Here is a 12,680-nt window from a genome sequence, read left to right on the forward strand (position 1 = left end):
ACCACCACCACCACCACCACCAGGAAGACCAGGAAGCACCACTACCACCACCAGGAGGATCAGGAACCACCACCACCACCACCACCACCACCAGGAAGACCAGGAAGCACCACCACCACCACCAGGAGGCTCAGGAAGCACCACCACCACCAGGAGACAGTGATGGTCTTCTCCAGGTGGTGACCTCCATAACCCAGGCCAACGTGGATTTAGAGCGGGGAAAATCGTGCCTTTTTCAGCTACTTGATCACTGTGATCAATTCACTGCATTAGAAGAAAAACGGGATACTGATGTGGTATACGCGGCCTTTGCAAAAGTATTTGATAAGTCACCATGAAGCGATTGCTCACAAAATGAGATCAGTAGGAATAACAGGGAAAGTAGGGCGATGGTTATTCCATTTTCTGTCAACCCGAATATTCTTCCCCAAAGAATAACAGTCAACCAAATAAAATAGTGTCCAAGAACAGTTAAAAGCTCTATATCTCAGGGCAGAATCCCTGCTCCACTGCATTTCTTTTTTCTCATATCGGATATAGACAAAAATTCAAGTCACAGCTTCGTGTTATCTTTCGCAGATGACACGAAAATCAGCATGAAAATTACTTCTGATGGCGATATTAAAAACCTACACTCGGATTATTAATAAATTTTCGATTGGGCAGCAGAAAATAACATTTATTCACTTCCCCGTTCAGAGCAGGAGAGATTGCTGAAATAGAGGGAATACACACAACATATACGGCACGCATAGACACGATAAAGCCCCTAAACTATTGGGATCATCTCGAAGCTCTGTACTCTGTAGGAAAAGAGACTAGAGACTAGAGAAGTATCAAATAATTTATAAATGGAAGGTACTGGAGAGCCAGGTCCCAAATTTGTACGGTAAAATAACATACTGGAGTGGACGATATGGAAGGAACTGCGAAGAGTGAAGAAGCAGAGGTATCTTCCCAGCAAGAATAAGAAATATTGCCGGAAAAAAGTGGAAGTCTTCTTGCTGAAAACTGCTCAGTTTTTTCTTGAATTGCCGGACCAACCGTGCTGTATGAGGGTGTATGAGGGTCTGCGGGCCGCTACAAGCACCAGCCAGTTGGACCAAGCTTTCACGAGTCAAGTCTGACCCCGGGCCGGACTTGGGGAGTAGAACAACTCTCTGAACCTCATCCAGATACAATCCAGGAGCAGTTCCTGGAACGTTGGTGGTGGTGATAACGTTACGCCGCCGCAAGCGCGTCTTGGCCCTGCGGTTGCTCTAATCGATGCCACCAAGTGATACTTGTTCATTATTAATGCCTGCCAATTATTCACACTGGCATCTGCGAGACACACCACCCTTTCCCTCGCTGTCCACTGGTTGGTGGTGGGCAGCGGTGTGCTTGTACTGCCCAGGGAGGCAGGTTGGTGGTGGGCAGCGGTGTGCTTGTACTGCCCAGGGAGGCAGGTTGGTGGTGGGCAGCGGTGTGCTTGTACTGCCCAGGGAGGCAGGTTGGTGGTGGGCAGCGGTGTGCTTGTACTGCCCAGGGAGGCAGGTTGGTGGTGGGCAGCGGTGTGCTTGTACTGCCCAGGGAGGCAGGTTGGTGGTGGGCAGCGGTGTGCTTGTACTGCCCAGGGAGGCAGGTTGGTGGTGGGCAGCGGTGTGCTTGTACTGCCCAGGGAGGCAGGTTGTTGGTGTCACAGTAGCCCTGTGATATCCCCAGTCATCCTAGGGACAAGAGTACATCTTGTCTCTGGTATTCATTATTATGCCATCTTTATTGACATTTACATGCATAGGATGAGTTCCACAAAACTCGTGTTGTGTGTGTGAGCATGTTGGGCATGTGCTCACCTAATTGTGCTTGCGGGGGTTGAGCTCTGGCTCTTTGGTCCTGTGTGTGTGTGTGTGTGTGTGTGTGTGTGTGTGTGTGTGTGTGTGTGTGTGTGTGTGAGCATGTTGGGCATGTGTGTGTGTGTGTGTGTGTGAGCATGTTGGGCATGTGTGTGTGTGTGTGTGTGTGAGCCGAGTCAACAAGAGGGCGTTTGTGTAGAGTAGATTTGTGTACTGTGATTTGTGAATTTTTTACTCACTGGATTTGAGAGTCCCTCGAGGGAGCTGAAGTAGAGGAGGGTAGAAACACCCTAAGCTACTCTATCCTCTTGAGGCATCTTATTGTCTCAGTAAACGTACTTGTGTAGAGTAGAAGCAAGGGAAGATTATTTTGGAAGAGCAGCAAACTATAGGACGATTACTCTCTAAAATGACAAAAGACCAACTGTAGAGTGATTGAAGTCTTCAACATGACTGAAGAGATTTTGTGTCAGTAAGTTTAACCCTTCTTTTGTGTTCTTAAAGTCTGCCATTAAGAGTTCGACCATTTGTACCAAAGTATGGGAGAGGACGAGAAGAACGAGGGATTATATCAAGCAACATTGAAAGCAGGAGTCGTGTGAACCTGATTACTTCGAAGTGTGCTAGTTTGTCGAACGGCAAGTTTGCCTAATTGGAGAACTTTAGCTAGTTCTTATTGCAGTGAGGATTAAATATTTGGAGTTTAGATAATACGTCTAAATTGTAGATTTCAACACTTTCCTCCACATCATTCTTCTTCCTCCACATCTTCCTTCTTCCTCCACATCTTCCTTCTTCCTCCACATCTTCCTTCTTCCTCCACATCTTCCTTCTTCCTCCACATCTTCCTTCTTCCTCCACATCTTCCTTCTTCCTCCACATCTTCCTTCTTCCTCCACATCTTCCTTCTTCCTCCACATCATTCTCCTTCCTCCACATCATTCTCCTTCCTCCACATCTTCCTTCTTCCTCCACATCTTCCTTCTTCCTCCACATCTTCCTTCTTCCTCCACATCTTCCTTCTTCCTCCACATCTTCCTTCTTCCTCCACATCTTCCTTCTTCCTCCACATCTTCCTTCTTCCTCCACATCATTCTCCTTCCTCCACATCTTCCTTCTTCCTCCACATCTTCCTTCTTCCTCCACATCTTCCTTCTTCCTCCACATCTTCCTTCTTTCTCCACATCTTCCTTCTTTCTCCACATCTTCCTTCTTTCTCCACATCTTCCTTCTTTCTCCACATCTTCCTTCTTTCTCCACATCTTCCTTCTTTCTCCACATCTTCCTTCTTTCTCCACATCTTCCTTCTTTCTCCACATCTTCCTTCTTTCTCCACATCTTCCTCCTTCCTCCACATCTTCCTCCTTCCTCCACATCTTCCTCCTTCCTCCACATCTTCCTCCTTCCTCCACATCTTCCTCCTCTTCCTCTCTCGTACTCCCCACACTCGTCCGTGGCCTGTGTGTGGTACACGTGTGTGTGTGATGCACATGACCCAGACCTTGACCTTTAACCCAGGACAATGTGATCTGTAAGTTTGAAGAGAATAGATCAGTCCCCCCACAGTGTGTACTGACTTACACACGGTCGTAGTTGTTGGTCTCTGCGCCTCCACTTGAGTAGTTTTACAACTGTTTACGTTACGGCCGCCTGTGTCACCTGCTGGCTTGCTTCTTGGCCTGCGGTGTGCCTGGGCGGGCGGGCAGGTGGGTGTTGTACTACTTGTGCCTGCGGAATCTAGCTGATAGCTCTTGGACCCCGCCTTTCTAACCGTCGGCTATCTAATGTACTGACTTCGAACCTAATATTCTCTCTCTCTCATTCTCTCATTCAGAGAGAGGGAGAGAGAGATATAACTCTGCAGAAGTGGACGAACTGGCTAGTGTCAGCCTGGTCATTACCAAGGTTGTACTTGGCCTGTACTAGTGCTGCCCGTCCCCGGTCACATGCACCAGTTGCTGATCTGTGGTGGTGTAACCTTGGTGCGTTGGAGGGGGGGGGGACTTGCCGGGGGACCGTGGGCGTGCGGGCGTGTCCATGCACGGACATAGAGGGCAGTGGTGTGGGTTGGGACACACAATGCCTTATGAGCGCAAGCTAAGGAACTGTAATCCTGTCTGCTGCTGCTGCTTCTGCTGGCCGCCTGAGTCCTTCTGCCGGTCAGGTTAGAAATGTGGTAAGCGTATGCACAGGATTGGTGCTTATACTTGCCTAGATGTGTCGGCACGGTTGAGCCACAGCTCCCCATCCCCGCCTCCCGAACATTCTTAGTTAAAGCAGCTACTCGGTTTCCATGTTTTTCTGTTTTGAAGTTGTGAATCGAGCCTGTGTGGTCACTTGTTTGTTAAATAGTAAGGTTCCTCGACTATGGGAGAGGATGGCTGGAACGTACGTACGTGCGCGCACGCGTGCGTGTGTGTGTGTGTGTGTGTGTGTGTGTGTGTGTGTGTGTGTGTGTGTGTGTGTGTGTGTGTGTGTGTGTGTGTGTGTGTGTGTGTGTTCACCTAGTTGTGCTTGCGGGGGGTTGAGCTCTGCTCTTTCGGCCCACCTCTCAACTGTCAATCAATCAACTGTTACTAACTACTATTTGGCAAGTTTTCATGCTTGTAAACTGTTTAATAAATGTAACCAAAGCCGTCAAAGATCGAGGACAAATGTACATGTTCGTAAGTGCTTGCGTAACTGCTTCGTGAATTTGGCCCTAGGTGGTTAATTCAGTTCAGTACTCGCCTAGTTGTGCTTGCGGTGCTTGAGGTTCAGCTACTTGGTCCCGCCTCTCAAGTGTCAATCAACTAGTGTACAGTTGATTGACAGTTTGAAACTGTTTATGGAGTCTGCCTCCACCACATCACTTCCTAATGCTAATTCCATTTGTTAACTATTCTGACATTGACAAATTGTTTCTAAAAATGTATGTGGCTCATTTTGGGTACTCGGTTTCCACCTGTCTCCTTGTGCGAGTGCCACCCATGATAAATAACCTGTCTTTATTAACCTATCAATTCCCCCTGAAAATGGTAATCATGTCTCCCCTAACTCTTCTGTCTTCCAGCGACGTGAGGTTCAATTCATGTAGCTTTTTCTCGTAACTCATACCTCTTAGTTCTGAGGCTAGTTTGGTGGCATACCTTTGAAATTTCTCCAACTTCATGAGCTTGACTGGGTACAAGTATGGATTCCACTCTGGAACCGCATATTCCTGATTGGTCTCACATATGTGACATACAAGGTTCTAAGCGAGTCCTTGGAAACATTTCTAAAGGTTCTTTTGTTGGCCAGCCTCGCGTATGACGCTGATGATGTATCCCTTTGATGTGGGCTTCTGGAAACAGACCCGATGTGATATAAACTCCTAGAATCTTCTATGTCCGTTTCCTGAAGGATTCCCACCACCTTGTTTCATTACTTTAAATTTACTTTAAACTCTAGTAGCAATTTGATGGACCATTCTTTCAGTTTGTCCAGATCATCTTGTAGCCACTTGCTGTCTTCCTCTGTTAATGATTTTGTTAATTTTTGCGTCATCAGCAAACATTGAGAGAATTGAGTCTATTCATTCTAAACTTACCTGAAGGCTACCATCTTTCTAGTGGGCTCGACGAAGAGACGAAGGCAGGAAGCCGACAATTTGTCAAATTTGTCCCTGATTTTATCCATCTGTATGTACAATGTTTCGGCATCTACCTTCGGCAGGTAGGCGTTTCCATGGGTTTATAACCCAGTGGGTGAAAGAGTATCCCCTGTTTTCTGTCCTGCATTGTGGTTTGTTGACCTTAAAGCCGTTGCTCCTTGCGTGTGTCACATTTGACCTTTTCAGTTCCGGGTCAGTATCCTCCAGATTGTTTATTCTCTTAAAAAATTTCTACGAGATCTGCCATGTCGTGTTGTTAGTCCTGTGGCCTTCAACTGTTCCTGGAAATAAGAGTGGAAATCGTTCTGGGATGATTGGTGTCGAACTTTCTCCAAAAGTCGGTAATGTACGCCTTTCTGAAGATGATTGTTGTTGTTTAATTAAGCTCCAGCTACTGGGAACAAAAAGTTCCAAGTAGCACGGGCTATGGTGAGCCCATAGTGGACTTACCTGGCACAGGAGCGGGGCGTGTATGAGAAATAGGATTGGTGAGGTCAGGTCGGGTGGTGGTGTAGGTGAGAGCAGCTAGGTCAGGTGGTGAAGGCGTGGGTGACCCAGCACAGACAGTGAGGTGAGGGCAGACCAGGTGAGGACAGGCCAGGTGGTGGCAAGGGCAAGGGTGGAGGACGGCTGTGTTTTCCCCGCGGCATTATCGATCCCACTGCGCATGAATGGCGGGGCGGCCAGCCTTTGTATCCATCCACTCACTCACACACTCACTCCGCCGCCGCCACACGCTCCCTCCCTCTTCCCCCTCACTCTCCCCTCCTTGCTCTCCCCTTCCCCTCCTAACTCTCCCCTTCCCCTCCTCACTCCCTCCCCCCACCTCACTCTCCCTCCACCCCACCCACACTCCACCACCCACCATTCCCTTACTTCTATAGTTCCCCCCCCCCCCTGTCTTCTTTTGTTACGCTTGTCTTCATCTTAGCGGAATATGAAATCAATTTCCGCACGAATGTCTGTTATGGCGAGGGTGACAGGTTGGCCCCGAGGGGGGTCGAGAGGGCTGGGAGGCTGATGCTGGCGCCGCTGTACGGAAGTGAGTGCACACAAGCGATGCGCTATGGAAAGGGTGAAAATGAAATTGATTTAGTGCTCAGGTCGGGTGGCACCCTGCTCCCGAAGCGTCTGCGACTGCGTCAGAATTTGCACGAGATCCGGATCGGCCTCCCCGGCCCGGGCTACGGTTTCACACGCTCGTCCTTCTTTCTGTTTTGCAAGTGAAACTGAAGCTCCATGCCGGGTAGGTAACTTTGTATTACTGCCTCTTGGCTAGTGTAGTGGGGGGGGGGGAGCGTTTAGTTAGGGATGTTTGGGCGGTGTGTGGGGGTGGGGGAGCGGGCGAGAGGCAGGTAGCCCACCAGCTGATCAACACCACCTGGCTAGCAGACCTGCACTACCACCACAACCACCACCTGGCTAGCAGACCTGTACTACCACCACAACTACCACCTGGCTAGCAGACCTGCACCACCTGGCTAGGAGACCTGCGCCACCTGGCTAGGAGACCTGCACCACCTGGCTAGCAGACCTGCACCACCTGGCTAGCAGACCTGCACCACCTGGCTAGCAGACCTGCACCACCTGTCCCTCCTATACCCAGCGGACATATCCACTTGGCTAGTACTTTTGTGATACTGACGGCCGTGATTATTATTCTTCGTGAAGCTGTCCCACAGTCTATAGTTGAACGCTGCTCCGAGTTTCAAGTTAATTGGGGGATGGGGTGTCTGGGAGTGGACTACAGCGCCACCGACTTCGGCATCTGCTGCCGGGGAGGCAGAAGCCCTGCAGAGAAGTTTGTGTAGGTAAAGGTAGCGGTGAGGGCCTGGGCGCTCGCGCGCACACCCCCGTCTCCAACTTGGAGATAATTTAGCCAATTATGCGAGTGCAAGGATTCGGACGGGTGTCTTACTACGCGCGTTGGCTCCCCCCGCCGCCCCTCCCCCGCGCGTACTCTACACACAGCCGCTACTCCTCGCCCCCACACAGCTGGCCTTGTTGCCTCCACTGTTACTCTCCACCTCTTGCCTACCCACACGCCCATACGCCCACGCCCCGCCACACAGGAGCCCACCACGCACTAGATGCTCCATGTGACGCCCGCTCCACTACTCACCTTTAAGCTCCGTGAATGTAAAGTGGCAGTGTTGTGTCAACTGGTGTGGCCACTGATACGCGGCAACGCACCGCCGCCCGGGGATGGCACGGGACGTGAAACACACCATAATATTGACACAGTGTCATAAAGTGTGGCAGCCAGTGTTGGATTCAACTGGACACCGTTGTGCACGTGTGTATAGTGCGGGTGGACCGTGGTGGAAGCCAAGGAGAGCCGGCGCCACCGAGATCGTGGCTGCCTTAGGGGTGGCGAGAGCGCCCCGGGAGCGGCGCCGTGCACCAGGCCAGGCCTACACACTCCCCCCACACTGACGTCTGCACCACGCCCACGCCACCATGAACTATACGGGTCATACGTGCATCCACTGGACCACAAACCTAGGACGGCTCTGTCCAAGTGAGTATGGGGCCGGTGTAGGGGGCCTGATGCTGGCCAACCGCATGTTTTGTGTTCTTGAGTGTTTGTGGCTGGCAGGCCGAGTCCCAGTGGTCACACCAAGCCGCCGTTGTTCCCTGACGTCCGCTTCGTTAGTGTGGGAGAACTTCCGTGTTGGTGCTTAGAGGGGCCTCGAAGACCAGTTGGCAAAAGGGAATTCCTTATACGACAAAACACAAGATAACTTACTTGAATACTAAATAATATAGCAAAAAAAACGTCATTTTCACACAGAACAGACAGTCTCTGAGGGGGGAAGGGGGGGGGGGGCAACACCCATTGTGTAATTTTGTGCAGCGACTTGATTGTATTCATTTTTTTACACGTGTGTCGGAACAATCAACACATGACTGCTCCAGTCTGGCAGTTATGTCGGTTTAGCTGACGACTTATGTTGATTTGATTTGATTTGATTCAAGTAATCCTTGTAATATGTATTTGTTCATGAATTTTGATGCGGGAGTTGTTCTAGAGAACGTGGTTCCGAATGGGGGGGGGAGAGGATTGAACATTTCTTGGTGCTTCCGTAACGGATCGATTTGTATGTGTAGATACGCAGACAAAGACTTAATCAGCTTACACACGCATACTGTTCATGTGTGTATATATATACATACATACATGTTCACGAATGAATTTCATGTGTTCAGTGTTGATGTCTGGGAAAGGTTGAACAGAGCTCTCCGCACAGGTAATCAATTTCTGAAGACTTGCACTTGATTTGGTGAGTGAGTGTTTAGTGTTCCTTTGGCAGGGAAATGCTGCATGTTTACGTAACTACTTCCTTAACAGACATTAAACTTTGGCATCCCCTCCCTCCCTCCCTCCTCGATACTCTCGCCTTCCCCCCTCCCTTCTCTCTCCGCTCCTCCACTCTACTCTCTCTCCTTCCCTCCCTCCCCGTCTCTCTGTCTCTCACTCTCTCCTCTCCTTCCCTCCCTCCCTCCCCGTCTCTCTCTCTCTCACTCTCTCCTCTCCTTCCCTCCCTCCCCGTCTCTCTCTCTCTCACTCTCTCCTCTCCTTCCCTCCCTCCCCGTCTCTCTCTCTCTCTCACTCTCTCCTCTCCCTCCTCTCCCTCCCTTCCTCCCTCCCTCCCTCCTCTCACTCCCTCCCTCCTCTCACTCCCTCCCTCCCTCCTCTGCCTCCTCTCCCATCCCTCCTCTCACTCCCTCCCTTCCCTCCTCTCCCTCCCTCCCTCCCTCCTCTGCCTCCTCTCCCTCCCTCCCTCTCTCCCTCTCTCCCTAACTCTCTCCCTCCCTCCCTCCCTCTCTCCCTCCCTCCCTCCCTCCCTCCCTCCCTCCCTCCCTCCCTCCCTCCCTCCCTCCCTCCCTCTCCCTCCCTCCCTCCCTCTCCCTCCCTCCCTCTCCCTCCCTCCCTCTCCCTCCCTCCCTCCCTCCCTCTCCCTCCCTCCCTCCCTCCCTCCCTCCCTCCCTCCCTCCCTCCCTCCCTCCCCTCCCTCCCTCCCTCCCTCTCCCTCCCTCCCTCCCTCTCCCTCCCTCCCTCCCTCCCTCCCTCCCTCTCCCTCCCTCCCTCCCTCCCTCCCTCCCTCTCCCTCCCTCCCTCCCTCTCCCTCCCTCCCTCCCTCCCTCCCTCTCCCTCCCTCCCTCCCTCTCCCTCCCTCCCTCCCTCTCCCTCCCTCCCTCCCTCTCCCTCCCTCCCTCCCTCTCCCTCCCTCCCTCCCTCCCTCCCTCTCCCTCCCTCCCTCCCTCTCCCTCCCTCCCTCCCTCTCCCTCCCTCCCTCCCTCTCCCTCCCTCCCTCCCTCTCCCTCCCTCCCTCTCCCTCCCTCCCTCCCTCCCTCCCTCCCTCCCTCTCCCTCCCTCCCTCCCTCCCTCCCTCCCTCCCATCTCTCCCTCCCTCCCATCTCTCCCTCCCTCCCCCTCCCTCCCCCCTCTCTCTCCCTCCCTCCCATCTCTCTCCACGCTCCCCCCCCCCCCACCTCTCTTCCCCGCCTCCCCACCTCCCTCACCTGGAGCCAGGCCCCACTTGTAATTACTTGATCCATCAGACAGCTTCTTGTAGGGGCCCGCAGGTCCACGTATCACTACAACCCGGTTGGTTCGGCACGCCTTGCAGGATCCTATCTAAATGTTTCTTTCTGGGAGCCGGTCGGCCGAGCGGACAGCACACTGGGCTTGTGATCATGTGGTCCCGGGTTTGATCCCGGACGCCGGCGAGAAACAATGGGCAGAGTTTCTTTCACCCTATGCCCCTGTTACCAGCAGTAAAATAGGTACCTGGGTGTTAGTCAGCTGTCACGGGCTGCTTCCTGGGGGTCGAGGACCGGGCCGCGGGGACACTAAAGCCCCGAAATCATCTCAAGATAACCTCAAGATAAGGAAACATCCACCTGTGTTCCGGGCAATATTTCTAGTTCTTGTTGGGAGGGTGCTGAACAGCCGTGGACCTCTGATGTTCAGACAGTTCTCTGACTGTGCCTGTGGCACCTCTGCTCACTGATTCGATTCTATTCTGGATTTCCTTCCGTATCTTTTACTCCAATATATTGTTATTCTACTGTGCAAATTTGGGACCTGGTCTTAAAGTTCGTCTCCTTTCCAGAGAGTACATTTTGGGAGCGTTGCGACGATTCCAGTCATTTAGGCGCTTTATTGTGTCTACGCGTGCCGTATATGTTCTTTGTATTCCCTCTTATTTCAGAAATCCCTCCTGCTCCGAAAGGGGGGAGGGAGTACTGAGCAGTACTCAAGACGGGACATAACCAGTGATTTTAAAATAATATTAGGATTACACTGAGATCCTTGGATTTGAACGTTCTCATAATCCAACTTGTCATTTTCCATACTGATGCTATATTTGCTAGGTCATGTTCACTAAATGTCAGTTTGTTAGATATCATAATTCCCAGATCGTTTGCGTGTTGTTTTCCCTGTGTGAGTAGATCTGATTGTGTCTTGTACCTAATAGTTTAAGTTAATCATTTCCACAATATTTAGGTACCTGGAACTTGTCACTGTTAAACATCATATTATTTTTCGTCTCCCAGTCGAAACGAAATTATTATTATTGGCTGCTAGTTTTCAGTCTTCCAATGGGATAATTTTCATGCTGCATTTTGTACCATATACAAAGGCTGACACGAATTTGACAGGTTTATATGGGACCAGAGGCAAAGGATACATACTTGACAGGTTTATACTGGACCAGAAACAAGGGGGGACATGCTTCACAGGTTTAGACTGGATCAGAGATAAATGAACACAACAATAGGGGATGGGACCTAAGATATTAGTAGTAACAATAATTTATAACCCTACATTAAATGGCAGAAGACCCAGACAGGGAGTATGATGGAAGCAGCATGGCAACCATTCATATAATAAAGAGAGCAGCTTTGGTCGCCTGCAGGAATTGATCCAAACTTCTATCATGGAAGACTTCAACTACAAAAAGGTAGATGGGAGAACAGAGAACCACATGGAGGTGAAGATACATGGAGAGCTAAACTATTGGACGTGGCAATAAGGAACTTTGTGCCAACATGTCAAGGACCCACAAGAATGAGGGACAATGGCTAGACTTGTCCTGATATTCACCAGAAACGAATGAGACATAAGGGAAGTCAAATTAGAAGCCCCAGTGGGAATGAGCGACCACAGTTTACTGACATTTGAGTATGTGGTGGAGGTAGGAATAACCTATCCAAGGATGGGACCAGAAAGAAAAGGGCTGGCTTACCGAAGGAGAAATTATGATGAGATGAGGAAATACCTAATGGGAATACTATGAAACAGAATACTGGGAAGCAGAACTCGGAGAAAAGACTGTCAAAGATGTAATGGACTACATCACCAAGAAGTTCCAGAAGGCGGTAGATAACTTTATCCCGGCCCCAAAGGAGAAGAATGAAATGCAACGGAGGAATCCATGGTACAATCAGGCATGTAAAGAAGCAAAGGAATTAAGTACAAGAACTTGAAGAAACTACAGAAATAACAACACCAGAGAGCACAGGGAGATACCAGAGGGCTAGGGATGACTACTAAAGTTTGAGGAGAGAAAGTGGAAAGACAGTAAGGAAATCAGGAGGAAAACAACATTGAAGGTTATCTTGAGATGATTTCGGGGCTTTAGTGTCCCCGCGGCCCGGTCCTCGACCAGGCCTCCACCCCCAGGAAGCAGCCCGTGACAGCTGACTAACACCCAGGTACAGTACCTATTTTACTGCTAGGTAACAGGGGCATAGGGTGAAAGAAACTCTGCCCATTGTTTCTCGCCGGCGCCTGGGATCGAACCCAGGACCACAGGATCACAAGTCCAGCGTGCTGTCTGCTCGGCCGACCGGCTCCCTTGAAGGAAGAAGTGATGAAACTGAGAAAAGGGAAGAACAGGTACACAGAGAATGACAAGGACGTGTGTGAGGAACTCGACACAGGATTCCAGGAGGTGTTCACAATAGAGCAAGGAGAAGTCCCTATACTGAGAGAGTTGTTGGTAAACCTTGGAAGAATTTGAGTACCAGAGATATAGTCAAAAAGAATCTGCTGGACCTGGATGTGACAAAGGCTGTTGTGCATGACAGAATCTCACTATAGATACTTAAAGAGGGTGCAGAAGCACTGTGTGTGCCACTCTCTATTATGTATAATAGGTCACTGAAAACTAGAGACCGAGTGGGACGTTGGGTCACTGCTA

General features: G+C 50.6%; 1 protein-coding gene across 7 annotated transcripts in view; it reads left to right on the top strand.

Moving 5' to 3' along the window:
- The window catches only part of Socs16D (Suppressor of Cytokine Signaling at 16D), a 116,221-nt gene that overhangs the window by 85,985 nt on the left and 17,556 nt on the right, over window positions 1-12,680 (top strand). Inside the window, exon 1 of one of the 7 annotated variants that reach the window (XM_045762824.2) lies at window positions 7,430-7,987. The exons of the other annotated variants lie outside the window; for them this stretch is intronic. Coding sequence (XP_045618780.2) covers window positions 7,927-7,987 — 61 coding nt within the window. The 5' untranslated portion in view covers window positions 7,430-7,926. Of the gene's footprint in view, window positions 1-7,429; window positions 7,988-12,680 lie in introns of those variants that run through there. 7 annotated transcript variants of the gene reach the window in all.

This window comes from Procambarus clarkii, chromosome 56 (assembly GCF_040958095.1).
Source record: "Procambarus clarkii isolate CNS0578487 chromosome 56, FALCON_Pclarkii_2.0, whole genome shotgun sequence".
Lineage (NCBI taxonomy): Eukaryota > Metazoa > Arthropoda > Malacostraca > Decapoda > Cambaridae > Procambarus > Procambarus clarkii.